General features: G+C 40.7%; 1 protein-coding gene across 1 annotated transcript; it reads right to left on the reverse strand.

The window, feature by feature from the left end:
- Positions 1 to 201: 201 nt before the first annotated feature.
- LOC137789541 (choline O-acetyltransferase-like) lies at positions 202 to 16,641 on the reverse strand. Its single transcript, XM_068583222.1, has 15 exons — positions 16,466 to 16,641; positions 10,442 to 10,557; positions 9,472 to 9,663; positions 8,723 to 8,841; positions 7,279 to 7,332; positions 6,924 to 7,104; positions 5,380 to 5,557; positions 5,112 to 5,281; positions 4,935 to 5,035; positions 4,707 to 4,835; positions 4,501 to 4,623; positions 4,272 to 4,413; positions 3,954 to 4,016; positions 3,372 to 3,509; positions 202 to 2,348 (listed from the first exon to the last, which is right to left on the reverse strand). Exons 2-15 carry the CDS (start codon positions 10,484 to 10,486, stop codon positions 2,082 to 2,084), a joined length of 1,902 nt encoding a protein of 633 aa, XP_068439323.1. The 5' UTR covers positions 10,487 to 10,557; positions 16,466 to 16,641; the 3' UTR covers positions 202 to 2,081.
- Positions 16,642 to 16,864: the final 223 nt, after the last annotated feature.

A 16,864-nucleotide genomic window follows, 5' to 3' on the forward strand; every position in this document is an offset into this window, starting at 1 on the left:
TTAACTTAAAGTGAGTAAATGTGTTCGTGTGTGTATAAGGTGTACATGTGTGTGTTTATACATGTTCATTTTTAACTAAATAATGTAGAAATCACAACTGTAACTGTGTGCCGTCATCATCCAAATCGAGACATTTAATTCAGCACTTAACAATAAACACTGACACTACTCAATAGTTTAGAGTTCATTTTATTCCTGGAATAAAGTGTACGTTTTTGCAACACGACAGTTGTATTACAGCTTAAATTAGCAATGTCTTCTATCAACAAAATATTGTTGTAGCCTAAAATCAGCCTTTTGTTTTCCCATGATAAACATTGGAGTTTTCACTGAACATTCATTGAATATTAAATGACTTAATAAAGCACCCAGTTAAAGATTTGTTTTGCCATTCATACATATTATCATGGCACATGAGTGTAACATTAATCTACAATACTATGCAGTGGTTCAATGGATATAACAGCAAGAGTCACTCCCATGGTTTACAAAGTGAAAACCCACTGAACAGCACATAACAAATATTACATAATTAACATGTATTACTTCAGATTACACGGCACTCACCAACAAATCAAATTAACTGTAGAGGTAAGACGTTCAATATTGATAGAATATTTACTTCTGGCAGGAAAACAGTATATATTACTTTATTTTAAGGCCTTTTTGTTACTTATTTGTACCCGTTACTACTATTTCTCTATCATATAAGCTTTTCATGTGAACATAAAAAAATACAGATAGTATATAAGAATAAACATGCAATGTGTGTTGCTTACAGTCTTTTTGTGACATTGATTTTGAAATAATCTTCATGGTTCACATTCACTTTGGCTAATGATTGATACATAACGAGTGTCGTACAGTGGTTACAGGACAACACAAATCCTCACATTTTCAACGCTACAGACCACTGATTCTATTATCTGTTCACACGAACTACCACAGATTAAAAAGACATTATACTATCGGAGAAGAATCAGAGTCACAGTACACTTTGAATCCAATATTTTTTCACCCAAACGGCATGCACAATTTCGATTGCCATGATTCATTGTTTCTGATTATCAAAAATAGTCAATGTGATAATAAATAAGCTCCATGCATCTAAAGAGGTGATTCTGTAAATTGCACATATACCCTCACGGCACTTGCTATTGTTTTATTGCACTACAGTATAACAATACGTCCCTCATTCTACCTCTAACTGCGAATAAAAAGCACATATATGCACAGTTGTTTGCTTCAATCACCACTGGACTGCATTATACATATAAAGTGGCACTGTACTACATACACATACATACATAAAGTACATCTTGTACGAGCTTAAACGTGCCACTGAAACCACATCAGTTTCCCCCCCACTGCACATTATTCACAACCAGCTGTGTTTACAGTTATCGATTCATATATTTATATAAATATCTTAAAGTGCCTCATCAGACAGGCTTCACGTGTACACCACCTCTTTGGAAACCGCATGGTGTCAACAGAATAAACCAGTACATCACTTTCACACATTCAAATACATATTGTATAGTATATAATATAACTGATCCAGTTTGTTGTTACATGATGGCACACACAGTGAAACAGGATCACATTTACAGGATGTCACGGTTGTTAGAAGTATCTTAAATATATGTTTTTTTAATACTTTTACAGAATATTCTCATATGTAATACATTACTACTCTATATTTGTAAAATATACATTGGGATCGCTCAGCTGATTCATTCTGATAGGAGAGATGCCTCTCGTCAGTGCTACATAGCGGGCATGGCTTCATTTTCCTAAAGGCAGCAGACAAGTTAATCTCAGTCTGCCGAGTCAAACAGGGTCATCGTTGGACCCCAAATCATTATCCACACACCCCCCCCAAAAAATATATATATATTTTTGTTCCACATTTCATTCACATCACATTTAAATATGCACTTTAAGGCTTTGTATTTTGTTGTTCAAGGAACACTATTGCACAGACAACAAAGACACACAAATGCATCTCGACTACTGAGTCTAAATCTAAGCGTGTTGAGTGGAGCAGCTTGAGTGGGCGTGCTCTCCCTCAGTGTTGCTTACTTCCCTGATTTAGGACGCTGGCCGGCTCCCTCGCCAGCATCGGCCCGTTTGGGAGCCGCCGCACTGCTTCTATTGCACAAGTCCCTCATTTCCAGCAGGGCCTCGTTCAGGACTTTGACGAAAACGGCCGAGCTCGTCTCCGTGTTCTCCCAGAAGCTGGACACACAGAAGAGGATGTGCTCTGGCTGCGGGTTGTAACAGGCGCCGTAGCCGTTGGGCACCACCGGGCCGTAGCAACAGAACATTTCCATTGTGGTGGAGACCTGATACACAAGAGAGCACCGTCGGGGTCAAACCAGTTAAACTCGTCAAGGGCACGGGGAAGATTGATCTTTTATTGCTTTATCAAATCACTCTTTTATTGGATTACTCATTTGTACATTGGCAGAAAATCACAAGCTCTCAGAGCTTGAGATTCCATCTTCAGTCCAAAAATGTAAAGATATTGAGTTTAAAAAAAAGAAAAAACTGTTGGAACCAAGCCATTTCATCTTGATAAGTGGCCCACATGATTAATGGATCATTAAATGAATCAATACTTTTTAGTAAATTAAGTAATTATTTCATCACATACAGGCCCTACTCCTTAAACCTGCAGGTATACAGTACATACAACTGGAACATGAAACTCTTGACATCTTTACATCTTTGATTCTTTGTACCAAACTTTTCTGAGATTTTTATTTTGTATGCCTCAAGCAATGGAGATTAGTCAAACTAATTATGTAACGTCTCAATGTTTGAATAATAAAGTACTATAGCGGCAAGCACAGAGTCCTCTGTGAGGATCTCAAACACCAGCAAAAACTATATTTATTTAGTTTTGTGCATTTTGTGAAGTTTTGTTGCATTGCAAGTACACTTTGTGCGGCCCCAATCTCTATTTAACTCCAGTAGAGTTCAGCCGCTCTTTTAAGAGAGGCCTTTTACTTACTATACAGTGTTTGCTCGTTGATCATGGGCTCTTTTTCTCACCTGGAATTATATCCAAACAAATGTGTCAAATTTGCAGGAAACATTAGCCGGTTTGATGTCAGTCAAGGTATCGTTCACCGCAGGTACAACTAGAACAGTTTAAAATTCACTGTGGATGTTCAAGAACACCTGATTGACCTCCACCTTCTTGTGATCCAGAAAAAATGATGAGGATTGATTCATGCAAAGCGGCGAAAACCACTATCAGCACCAGTATTTCCTCAACAGTATCTCCTCTGTGTTCTCCATCTTCATCCAGAAGCAATAATTTAAAGCAAGCGTTGCGTTAGAATAGTGGGATCACATGTTACCTGGCTGGTCGACAGGATGAACTGGTTACTGGCCAAATATGTCTCATCACTGAAGATCTCTGGCTTCTCCATGTTGAGCTCCTTTGCGATCCTCAGAAGCCCGAGGAGGTGGTTGTCTATTGCCATTCCTGTAATAGCCTGAGAAATATTTGTATTTAGTGCTAAGGAAGTATTTTAAATAGGATCTTTATATGAGTATATGATAATATGAGTGATTTTCAGTCCAGTCCTTAAGATCATTAAACAAACTTCACACAATCATTTAGGGAAATGCAAATATGAACTTTCTTGCTGAGAGTTCAATGAGAGTCTTGTTACTGTTCTCATATAAATCTGTAGAATATGAAGCTCCATATAGCTCAGCTCACAGTTGTCGTACTTAGCTAAGCTACCGTGCCCAAGTTGGAATTAATTATTTGCCATAAAGACATTAGCTTGGTATCAATCTTTTCATCTAACTCTCAGCAAAAAGTGATTAAGTGCATTTCCAAAAAGGTCAAACTGTTTAACAATCAAAAGATATTTTGAGAGGAAGATTTAAAGATTACGCATTTAAATTATACTGACAAAAACAATACTTACTGCTATTGTATAATTTGTCTGGGCAGTAATTGCATCAGTCAATCGTCTCATTTTTTCCAAATCCTGTTGGAGAAGAAAAATATTATTTTGAGAAAAAAAGGAAACACTTTTACATTGTACAAAAAGAGAGCAGTGCAGCCCGTAAAATCCATTTTTCCTCGACCGGTTGTATCTAGAGGGAGATCATCTGTTTGGACGAGTACACAGGGATTGGCAGGGCGAGGTGGCTGGTCACACCTGTTTCATTTAAGCAGGCGTGATAAACAGCAATGTGGGAGTCGCTCAGTAATTGGGGTCAAAGTGAGAAAAATGACTCACGGAGAAAGTGGCCCTCTCATCTGTCATGGCCGTCACGAAGGCCAGGGCCTCAGAGGTGGCAGAGCGAATGTTGTCAACCCGACCTTGCTGGAAACGTCGAATGGACGCACTCTCGTAAGTGGCAACGAGCCTTCTGTTGCACCTGAGACACGATCAAGACAATATCAGCATATTTGAAAGGGCGTATTGGTGGCCAAATATGAAGATCGAGATCCTGAATGTGCTTTACTTGTAAAACGCAAGTTGCAAGGCAAGTTGTATGAATGCATCGGGACTCATCTTCTGTTTTTTTATGAACTCCTTCCCGTAAACGTCGAACTTGAACACATCCATGTCAAGATTATTCACCAGCCTGAAGGAGAACGTGCAGACGACATGAGACAAGACGTCGATAGAAGGAATTATTTGTAGATATGTTAAAAGTGATGGTCTTGCCTCTGCAGTCTGTCTCCAGAAGCTGACAAAAGTCCTTGGATGTGTGGGTTGCACTTCCAGAGCAGCCTTCTTGGAGGAGGCAGCTCTCTGATGCTGGATGCTCTCGCCATCTTGGCGGGACTCCCTGTTCTGTTCAAGACAACAGCAGCAGCATCAGCAGCATTCATTGACAACAATATTCTGTGGTGTGTGGTTATATCTTATGTATATATATATGGGCTGACTTACATGCATTTCATCAGGTACTCAGAGCATTGCACCATAACTATTCCCTCGAATGCCGAATGTTCGCACACAACTCCGCATGTGCCATCCATTCCTACAACAAACTGAGGGGAGGTGGATGAGCTAACAGCCCAAACGCTACATTCATGGAGGATTTAAGTGCCTTGAATGTCGCCCTACCTGCATTGACTTGTCATACCAGCGGTTTGCCCCATTCTTCTCGCGGCCGCCACCGTGCAGCATCAGCAGCGCCCTGTTAGTGTCCCGAGGCACCAGGCCACTGGGATCATCCAGACACACCACACACAGACAGCTCTCAATCAGGGCCAGAGAGTCCCTGTTGGTTTTATCTGGATGGACGAGGGAAGGAGACGAGATATGTCTTGGTTTATTTGTCTCAAAGTTGTTTGCAGGAGTTTGAAATGAGGGAAACTTTTGAAGTCGAGACCTTTTGTCAGTGCATCTCTGGCTTGTGCCCATTCGGTTCTCCCATCAGATGTCAGGATACCAATAGGAGGGAGTCTCTCTGCCGCGTTTTCTGCCATTGTCAGGATTTTCTCCAGTTGGGATAAGATCTCAGGCTCGATGAGCTCCTTGCTGTTTGCGACTACATCCAACACGAAAAACTAGTGGTAAAAAAAAGAGATTATAGAGATCATGTGTTCCTTCACTATTTCATTGCGTACTGCATCGCCTGATGCAACTTCAATGATGAATATTTGTGTTTCCATGTGTCCCTGTCTGCTAAAAGTCCTTCACATCTGAGTTTATTGATACTGTGATACGGTAGAACAGCTGAGATAAATATGACGCGAGTAATTACATCTGAAAATGGTCCAGTGCTACCTCAAATACGGCGATCGGTTAAACACACGCCTCAAGAAGCTCTGGCAGATTCAATCAGCTGTGATTGAGTTTACCGCCTGTATCTCCATGGGGACCGGCCCTTATGCCACACACTGATACATCCCAGAGCCATTTCCAGGTGAGAGCTCCTGTTGGGCCTCTTTCCCAGGTTATTTAAAGGCACAATCCGTGAGCTAAATGTCATCAAAATAGTAGCTTTGGATCTAAGACCTGCTTCTTAGCAGTGTGGAGTTCATGCATTCATGGGGATCTCGGTAGAGGATTTTCAGTAAGACTTAAACATAAAGTGGGGAACATGGAACAGATTACACATCGTCGTCAGGCTGGATTGTTACAGGACATTATGGGAAGTTGGCTGGTACGGTTTTAAAGAAGGAAAGACAGACAGTCACTGTATTTGTAAACACAAGAGTATAATCAAAATTTTTAAATTATGATCAGTAGAGAAACACACAATATACGACTAGGACCACGTATGTGAATATGATTATATGATCAACGATTAGTTACAATCTTTTGCCTGATTTGATCAGAGTCGTAACTCAGACCAGAGCTACAATAAGAAATCCAAAATCTTTTTGGATGGGAGTCATCTGGTCATCGAGTATCTAAAGCGTTTGTCAATATTGGATTGTATTCTTTAGATTTCTTTACAAATGTAATATTCTCACCAGTTTGAATATTAATATAGTCACCCAGATAGCATTACCTTTTGAGTTTTTGACAGTTTTCAAACTGAAATACAGCTATTGATAATTGTGCCTTGTTCTCTTATCACTTTAAAAATGTAAATTATAGACACCTGTCAGTGACTACCTAATAAAATACGCCATTATTTGGCCTGTCCTTTATTCAAAGTGTGTGGAAGATGTGAAATAGGTGTGGCGTACAGTCGTAATTAATCCTGTTGTACTGTATTTCAAACCAAAGAAAATCCTTGGCCTTTATCTGATATGACGACCTGATCACTCCCACCTTTCAGCGTCTATATCGATATACTCTGTATATAATATAATAAAAACGTCTTTCCATTTCCTTATCGTTTCCCTCAAATGAACAGGACACTTTCTCCAGTGAGAAGTGTGATGGAGTGTGAAAAGTTTCCTCAGAGGCTGGCGTGCTGACCTGGTTCTTGCACGCCACGATGATGTGCTGCGGCGCTGAGGAGGCTGCGTTCTTCTGGGCGTCCAGCGTATCTGTCTTTAACCCCGGGTAGCGGTAGGAGTTGAAGAGGCGGCAGTACTGCTCCATGCACAGAGGAGTCCCAGTTAGCTGGCCTCGAGCAAAATCCACTGGCAGCACTCGCCTGAGAGTCATTATTACACACATCAAATTACCTCGAGACGCTCACTTTATTACTCATCAATTTACTTCATTTTATTTTCATCTGGCATTCACTGACTTTACTCTGTTGAGAGTAACTTAGATGAGGTGAGCCATGCAGGTGGGGGGTATGCAATTCATTACTGGTTAAACTTACGCATCAATGAGAGCGGCATAGTCCACCACGCCTCTGATGAGACGAGCAGCAAATCTTAAAAGAGTGAGAAGTTTTGAAATTGAAAAAAAAAACAAAAAAACATGAAACACTGAACATACACAGCGAAACTGGCTGGTGATTATAATCAAATCTGCTCTCATCTCTCACAGGCCCAACAGTAATCACATTATGGCAAATTACTAGGATACAGTGGGCGAGCTGTGTGTGTGTTTATCTGTGTTTGTGAGAGAGAGAGAGAGACAGTCTGTATGTGTGAGTGGGCGGTGTGGGCAAACAGGGGAAAACACAGAACCCTGTCAGGTCTCATGTTGAATGTCATTTGTCTTGGTGTTATTACGTTCAAAGCCAGATCGATACAAAGGAGGCGGCCGGAGTGCGCCACACCCCTAAATGAAGCCTGACTGGCAGTCTCTGCGGTGAGCTTAGCCCTGTCACTCCCAATCTAATAAGTGTCTGTGTCCGTAGATGACCAGCTTCGGGAGCTCCGGAGCTATTCAGTTAGTGCAGCGAGAGCTGACAAAAGCTAATGTTGAGTTACAGGCTTGGGTGGACTGGTGTAATGTCTGGTGGAGCACGGCTCATTTAATAATGGGCAGAGATATAACCAAGAGATGATGCCAGTGATTTTCTCCATGTCTGTAATTCAGATCTTAATCTGAGTCTGTGCCTGCTGAGGAGAACAGAAACCCTGTCATTGGCTGCAGAACTGAGTGATATATTTTGTATTTTGTTCTGTTAGTGATGGCATTGTATCGTGGTTGGAAAACTGCGGTTGTCACAGACTCTTAAGCAATCTGCAACCGATCTGTGACGTCCAGTGCATTCTGGGAGTTAGTATGTGATATGAAGTATTGTGTTTGGGCTTTTTTTTGGGGCGGAACCTAACACTTGAGATTTCCTCAAGCTCCCAAAATGACTGAAATGTTGTAAAGAGTCCAAAAAAAGGTTTACAACAAAGCTGAAATAAATAGTTTATTGATAATCAGTCAGTTGTTTAAGTCAATTATAATGCAACCATTAAAAAAAAAAAGTTTTTGCTTCCTCCAGTGATGATTCTTTGTCTTATATGAAAATCTACTCAATATCTTTGGGTTATGGACTGTTGAACAGATAAAAGAAGCAACTTGAAGACTCTTGAAACTCAGATTTCTTACCATGTCCTGACCTTTTTTGGACAAACTGGTAATTATGAGATTAATTGATGATGACGATAATTTGTTGTACACTGTTCTATTGGCTGCAGTCACAACATATTTTTCTTGAAGTTAATCTTTTGTTTCACATGTTGTCACTATATCCTGAAGCGCTATAGGGATAAGTCAGTTAGCAGCAGTAGATATGGAGTCACTCGCAGGATGTGCAACGTTTAAACACTGCACATGCAAAGATCTGGCTGTAGCACAACCAAAAGTCCAACACGTACCTGAGAGCGTCTTTTTGATCTCTAAACGTCTGCTTAGGAAACACCATGACAGGACTGGAGTTGACCGGTAGAGCCAACCTGCTGTTCAAGTACATGTCCTCCAGCCAGTAGTCATACACCTAAATAAAAACACAAGGGACGCTTTTGTAGACGTGTGGCTTTGTCAAGCCTTTTAGACTCAAGTCAACATTACAGTGTATCACTGCCAGGTGAAAAGGAGAGTGGGAGAGAGTCAGCGTGGGAGCGTGATAGATTCCACTGAGCCGGATGAGTTGTGGTCTGACCGATCACCCAGACGCAGGTGGAGCTATTGAAGCAACAAAGGCTCCGATAAATCTTTATTGTAAGGGGTTTCACTTTCCTCAACTCTTTCATGAATGGGCAATGTATACATTTAAAAAAAAAAAAAAAAGGTCCTTTTTATTTTTTCAGAGATGCCGTTTGAAACAAAAAGAAAAACACAATCGAAGGCTAATTACAAACACAATATTATAAAAGGTCAAATTAAATCAATTGGATGATAATGATAATGAATGACATAAAGAGTGTATTGACTGTAACCAAATCAATAGAGAATTATGTGTGCAACGACTGAGCTTTCCAAATTAACGTTTGATGAACGAGAAAGGAGAAACGCATCCAAAATCTCCTTAAGTCTAAAACAAAGACCAACTTAATTAGTACAGGGAGATCTACGGCGAGGTGCAGCAGCAGCGTTTCTCTTTTATCTTGCAGATATGAGCGTTTACCCAGTTGGTCGTCTTGTCCCTCCTCTCTGAAAGCTTCTTCTGGAGAACCTCTCCGACGCCTCCAGGAGCCCCGAACTTCTCCACAATGGCCTTTGTTTTCTTGAACTGCTCCTCCCTCACCAGGTGTTGCACAGCCTTCAAGTAGGTGTCCAGGGTTTGTTTCAGTGGCGGGACAGGGACCTTCGGCAGCACCTGATGTCATAAAAAGAAACACAGATTGGTATGAAGACGCTTAATAAGTCATGAAAAGACAGCAGCTGTTTGCTATTTTTAAGTCTTTCCCCTGATTCACTGCGGGTTCATTAGTTAAAGGGGTAATTCCCTCACATGTTTTCTTCCTGTTTTTTTTAATTTTTTTATTAGAACCTCCGTTAATAATTCAACTTAAATGCTTCGAGGCTTATTTGAGAATAAACTCTCCAGCCCTCTGGGACTTGTAACACTCTTGTTTTCATTAGAATAGAAAACGCAAATTGATTATCTTTTCTGTCTGATCTTTGTTCATTTGCATAACCGTACTGTCAGTCGCCCCGAATGTTAATATTGACCACTACATTGGAATTGTAAAATAGGTAAAAAATATGTTTCCAAACTATGAATTCCTGGAAATGGGGTTTGTCGAGCTCTTGTTTTGTTCTTTTAGTAAGTCATATAAAATGTAATGCTGATTACAATTTGGAGCCAATAAGCCCCAGTAAAAACAAAGAAAACTCAGTTATATCATAATTCTCCACTGGCTTAATGTGGATTAAATGACACAAATAATGAATGTCCCATATTTAATGTCTGAAAGGTGAAAACCCTGCTGTCTTGTTCACTCTTAGCAGCCAGTTGGTGTAAATGTCTGTGGTGCTGAAATTCAACTTCAGGTCCATGTACAATGCTTAGTTTTATAACCATATACAAAGACAATTTTTTTTTTTTAAAAACAAAACATTTTTATTGTGAAAACAATGCTATGTTTTCATACTTGGCTGTCTCGGTCGCCGGCCATCTCTTTCCCCATGATGGGCATCTTTGCATTCCAGTCCAGTCGAAGGGAATTTATGTAGAAAGCCTCTTGAGGGGATCTCAGGTCAGTCTTCCCTGCAGGAAGCATGTAAAAACATTTGAGAAAGAGAGGAGACGAGCGTAGAAAAAAACAGTAAATAAAATGAGGCCTACTGAGCAATAGAGTTGCATCGTGCGGTCTGAAAGTGAACCATCAGGCTTCCATTCTTCATCGTTTTGTAGCCTAATGCAATTTGCTGCATGTCCTTGAATTCCAGCTGCGCCTCATCGCTCACCAGTGTAAAGAGATATGCATCTTAAAAACTCATTTTATCTCTATTTCAGTCCCCGAAGCATAATTTTTCCCAAAACAAATGAAAATTCAGCCAATGAAGGGATAAAATGTGTACTTGTTTTCTGTGCAGTTTCACAGCATTTTAATAACAATGCTAGAATATATATATATATATATATATATATATATATATATATATATATATATATATATATATATATATATATATATTTATATTTATATATATATATATATATATATATAATGATGGATAATACTGTATTAGACTGTATTCATTGATTATATTATACTGTATTCATCGATGCAAGTTGATTTAAATAAAAACAAATTAAATGATTAACAATTAGAAAACTTTTCAAAAACGACTCACAGCACAGTGGATTAAAATTTTTAAAGATGCATCATCACACACGCTGTACACCAAAGAATCTCATCCGCTTCATAATGCAGTTTTTTAATACACATATTGTTGGAAAAAACAATTAGACAGCTTGGTTATGCTTTGGCAGCTGCCTGAATACATTCGTGACCTTGCAGATAGTCAGAGGTGACCCTCACTTCATGCTCCGTCTGCTCGTGTGCTGACTGAGCTCAAGCCAGTAGGGCCCAAGTTGAAAACAGTATTCCTGGTATTCCGTCATCAGTTAAAAATACAGATATTAACCGGTCTGAGTACATTTTGGCAGTAATGTTCACATAATTGAGATGTGTTGGGATTGGACTGGTGATCAGGACTCCGTCGGACGACAGAAGCTCAAACAAATTGATAATTCCTCCCAGACGGTGAGAGGCTGTCCTCAGACGGGTTTTGAGATTGCCAGCCCGATCCTGGAACTGGACAAAGAATCCGCTCCCAGGGAAAAGTTATTGCTGCAAAGTAACCGACAATTCAAAGTAATAAACTTTAATCTCGTACAGTAGGGTGCGAGACATATGTATTAGTAATAATTAGTAATAATTCAAAAATGTTAAATGAATCCTTTCAAGTTGAACTTAGCCTGATGAGACCGGATTTCTCTGGAAATTCCGTAAACAATTAACAAAATATGTCGTAAAAACCGTGATGGTGAAGTTTTAGAAGAAGATGTTAAGTTTACGAAGGTGAGGAATGAAGTGAAAGTTAAAACTTTAACCCTCCTGTTGTGTTCGGGTCTAATCTGATCGATTTACAACTTTAATCAATCTTGAATATTGTGTTTTATATCTGATTGCCTTAGCCTTATGATATCCTGCCCACTCGGCATTTCAACATATGGAATTGCTGATCACCACTTTTATTGAATTTTTAGTGGTTTAGTCAACTTTGTAAACACCCCATGGTGTTCCTGGTCAAAAGTGACCTCCACAGGAAGTGAATGGGAAACACTAGAATATGTCCATTCATCAGATGGAAAACATTCCAATACACACCCAGACATCCACAACCACGACCACATTGTTTCCTATCTTTCTCACTTTCCCCCTATAAACCTTTTTTTGTGTGCCTTGCTCTCATTTCCCTCTGTGAACACAAAGACTCAGCGACTGATGAGGCAATTTTCTGTCAGAGAGGCTCTGGACCGAATTTATCGATACTTCTTTACTGTCTATTCTTTGTGTTTCCAAAGCTGTTATTCAGGTAAGCCACTAGTCTGAGACATTGTCTACAGCTTGAAAAGATGCAAGAGTGGTTTAAACAAGGAGGTGAGTAGGGAGAAACAAACACAACAGGACGGTTAAAAGAATGGGGGCAAAAGGATGAGAGAGAAGGATTGGTAGCCACATTGAACAAAAATGTGGTTGGATGAGGCGCAGCGGCAGGTATGGAAACAGAGAAACGGAGAAAGCAACAGGAAAAGAGGGAAGATTACAAGAAACGTGAAAATGAAAAAACATATTGTATTTTCAGCCAACACAACCACAACCAATGTCTGGACCGAAGCCTCTTCCTGATCCCTAACCTTCCTCCACTGCCACAACAAAATGAGTGAAATACATATTTTGTATAATAATCATGATGAGGAAGTGTTTGAAGCCGCCTTTTCTGATGTGTTTTTCTGGGACAATTAAATTGAGGAAGCATCCGTGGCTGGGGGGGCATGGAGGACGTGGCTGAGGAGGAGCGGGATAATTCAAGTGGAGAGATAGGGCCTGCGACTGACACAGGAGGAGCAGGGCGAGCAGGGCGAGTCACTCCCACTGATAACTCAGGTCATGTACACACCCTGATACGCAGGCACAGACTGACAATGAGGAAGAAGAGACGTACGTCTTATGATTGGAACAAATAGAGCTATGTTTACCATTTGTAAGTCTAAAGGTAGAAGGATGCGATTCTGCCTTGAAGGGCTTTACAATCTGTACATCCACGGGACTTCTCAACGGTTCAGGAAAAACTGGATAACTGGAGGCTCTGGTTCCCATCCTACTTTTTATTAAGACTCTTCGAACCACAAGTAGCCCTGCATTCAGTGAGCGCAGCTCTCTTGTGGGGTAATATGCTCCCATGAGCTCCTTAAGATATGATGCTTGACTGTAATGGTTTAAAAAAGGACCCACATGTATTAATGAGTTAACCCTCCTATAACTTTTGCGGTCAAGCCCATTTAATGTTTATTGTCTCTAAATATATATGATTGACATACTTTTTTTCGTTTCATGTTTCATGACTTTTCCTAATTGAATTGGGTCAACTGGGTAAACGTCACAATAACATGATGATATGTTTTCAATGTCCTGTACACATCTTGTACGCATCGGTGTTCTTTGGGGTCAATTTGACCCCTTTTTTTTTTACTGTCTAAAACATATAAGAAATATCAACATTTTACTGGTTTGGATGATATTGAGGTCACTTTAACGTACAATTGTATAATCTTCAGAAAGCTTTAGGGCCCTAACACAACTTACCACCGTCTGAAGGGACAAAAAGTACTGTGAGTCGAAGGTTGTCCCGCTGCCACACCAACAGCTATACAGTTTGTTCAGTCAGACTGAATGTAACACATCAGCAGTGCGAGGCTTGTACTCTCAAACTCTACTGCTCAGCTTGTCAGGACACCTGCAGCGTAGCAATAGATGAATTGGACATTTTTGTGTTTTCATCCAGTTGTCTCCTTTCGTCTTACACATCGTGTAAAGAACTCCTCACCACTGCCACTGAGAAACTAACAATCAGCCATGATCACAAAAGGTTGCTGTTGATGTGGCCAAATGTCTTCCCAAAAACTCACTTACTAACTGAAATGTGTGTCACATCTCATTGTGTTGCTGTTTTGCAGTTTCCACCGCAAGCGTCGAGTCATGAGTGTTCCCCGCCCTGCGCAAATGGCCAATGGATACAACAAAATGTAAAAGTCACTGCGAATATTTTTTGTTTTGTTTGCTTTCACTGCCAACGATGCTGATTTATGTGTATGCTTAATATGTGGTGAGAAAATGGCAAAGAATCAAATATTTTATGTTGATAGAACAAGCACACAGTATTTGCTGACAGTATTCATGAGCTGGTGTGAAGCGCCGGAGAGCACCTGGGGGTTCAGTGTCTCACTAAAGGACACTTTGACATTGCAAATCAAGCGCCACTTCTGTTGCACCGAGTGACCCTCTCACTAACGACAACCAACGATGGAACCAGTGAGGACCATGCGGCCTCAAATGGACAATGTGTTGTTTATTTTTTCCACACTGCATTATACCAATTTTATTAGCGTAAGCTTTCATATTGGTGAAGACAATGCTAACAAGCTCATCTGTTTTAGGCTTACCAAATTACAACGCAAAGGAGGGATGGTATTTGAAAAATGATGTCTGAGATAGGAAGGAACTGGGTAAAATGTTTGGCTCTGGTAATGCCCAGTATGCACATATTGCCTAGCAGTAGAGGACTTTCACCTTTTGAGCTCGTGTATGGCAGACGTTACTATCTTACCGAGCTTAGACAAGTTCGACAAGATGAGCACATGGGAGAAAACACAGCCGAATGTATTAGAAACAATGTTAAAAAGCAAAGAGATCGCTTGTTCCCCACACACAAGCCGGGTCTCTAGTCCAAATGTTGAAACCAGGAGATTGTCATCATTAACCCTCCTGCCCCCCTCCCCCCCCCCCACCTCCCTCACCTTAGTTTACTGCTCTTACATCAACACAAAGACCATTCATTATCACCACATTTTATTTAACACCTTTTTATGTTGTAATGTCTCAGTCTAGTGGTTCACATGAATAACTGCTGTGAATGTACGAAGAATAAACACTGAAATTGTATCGCTGAATTCGGTTCAGAGCCCCTCGGACAGGAAATCGCCTCATCAGTCGCCGACTCATTGTGTTCACAGAGTGAAATAGGTGTGTGTGTGTGTGTGTGTGTGTGTGTGTGTGTGTGTGTGTGTGTGTGTGTGTGTTTGTGTGTGTTAAAAAAGATCCAAATAAATGTCTTTCTCGCAGGTCAAAAGACGTCTTTCAGCCATCTCATTGGGCAGTTACATTAATTCAATGTATTTCTTTATAGCCCCAAATCACTAATTACAAATTAGTCAAAGAGGGCTTTACAATGTGTGCACATATGACATCCTGTGTCCCGGGACCTGTCGTCGGTTCAGGAAAAACTCCCCCAAACAAACCTTTTAACGGGGAGAAAAAGGGAAGAAACCTTCGGGAGAGCAAGCGAGGAGCATCCCTCTCCCCGAATGGACAGCAGCGATAGATGTTGTTTACAGAACGAACAACATAACAGAGTTACAACACATTCAATGCGTGACTGAAATGATTCATATCATGGGAGTAGTAACATGATGAAAAAGTTACAACTACCAAAAATAACAGCAACAGTGGATATAAGAGAATAATAATGATAATAAAAGTAGTAGTGGTTGGCAATATTAATTATAATGGAACTACAACTTCTACTACTAATAATAATATGATAATAATGATAATAGGTGTCGGGCAGGACTACGGTCTAGATAAAACTATGATCCATATAAACCTGTGACACAATGGAAGAAAGAGCAGAGATTTCCAGAATTGAACGGAAATCCATATAAGGGCATGTTTAACTACGAGCTGTGTGTTGTGGTTGTGTGTGTGTGTGTGTGTGTGTGTGTGTGTGTGTGTGTGTGTGTGTGTGTGTGTGTGTGTGTGTGTGTGTATTAGAATGTTTTCCATCTGATGAATGGACATATTCTAGTGTTTCCCATTCATTTCCCATTGTGGTCACTTTTGACTGGGAACACCGTGGGTGTTGCAAAGTTGACTAAACCACTAAAAATGCAATGGAAGTGGTGATGAGCAATTGCATAAATGCCTAGTGGAGGATATTATGGTCCAATCAGATGTAAAACACAATAGTTACGATTGAATAAACGACAGGAGGGTCAATTAATAAAGCTAAAGAACGGGCATGCACCGAATTGGGCATAGGGCCCTGCAAGCACTCCTGAGCTCACCAACCACTGTCCACACAGCAGAGAGATCATCCTGGAGTCACATTACACAAGTAAAAAGATACACCACTTGTCTACAATAAACAGGGACACTCATAACTCCTAAACAGACACCCACTTCCTCCGTGGTGCAGCGTGGTTACAAAGGGAAGTGAAGCCGATTGGTGCACTTGTCCCAACCCTATAAAGAAAACACCCAGGGGGGGTCTATGGAATGGAGCCCGGTGTCGGGTTTGAAAAGTACGCAAGAGAAAGTTGAGTTTACCTGATCGGTGCAGCACTCAAGAGGTCAGATGAGTGTGTGGAAGTTCACATTGCCTCCCACGTCCCCGCTGCGAAGTCCTATATTAGTGTAAAGCTCCGTTCAGGCGCTGGACTTTGTCCCGCATTCCCTCGCCTCGCCATAAGGCTGCGACTCCACATTATTGTGCTTCTTGGAAAAGATGCTGAAGGTGTTTGAGTCTACCTACCCCCTTGGTGCAAGAAACTCCTCCCATTGAAATCTATTCGCGGAACATATTATCTGACAGCTTGCATCCCCTCCACCCCCACCCACCCATCCCACACACACACACACACACACACACACTCTCTCACACACACACACACATCCGATACTAATTTTGACATAGAAAAAGTGGTGAGAGTCGCTTTTTGTCTGTTA

The sequence above is a fragment of the Clinocottus analis genome, unplaced genomic scaffold (genome assembly GCF_023055335.1).
Source record: "Clinocottus analis isolate CAN_PGR_092001 unplaced genomic scaffold, fCliAna1.0.p SCAF_19, whole genome shotgun sequence".
Classification (NCBI taxonomy): Eukaryota; Metazoa; Chordata; class Actinopteri; order Perciformes; family Cottidae; genus Clinocottus; species Clinocottus analis.

Excerpts from the sequence above, each read along its gene's own strand:
- LOC137789541 (XM_068583222.1), bottom strand. The coding sequence starts at position 10,486 with ATGCCCATCATGGGGAAAGAGATGGCCGGCGACCGAGACAGCCAA. Across the intron at positions 5,036-5,111 it reads GGTATGACAAGTCAATGCAG|TTTGTTGTAGGAATGGATGG; the intron begins GTAGGGCGACAT and ends ACCTCCCCTCAG. Across the intron at positions 4,624-4,706 it reads TCTGGAGACAGACTGCAGAG|GCTGGTGAATAATCTTGACA; the intron begins GCAAGACCATCA and ends GTTCTCCTTCAG.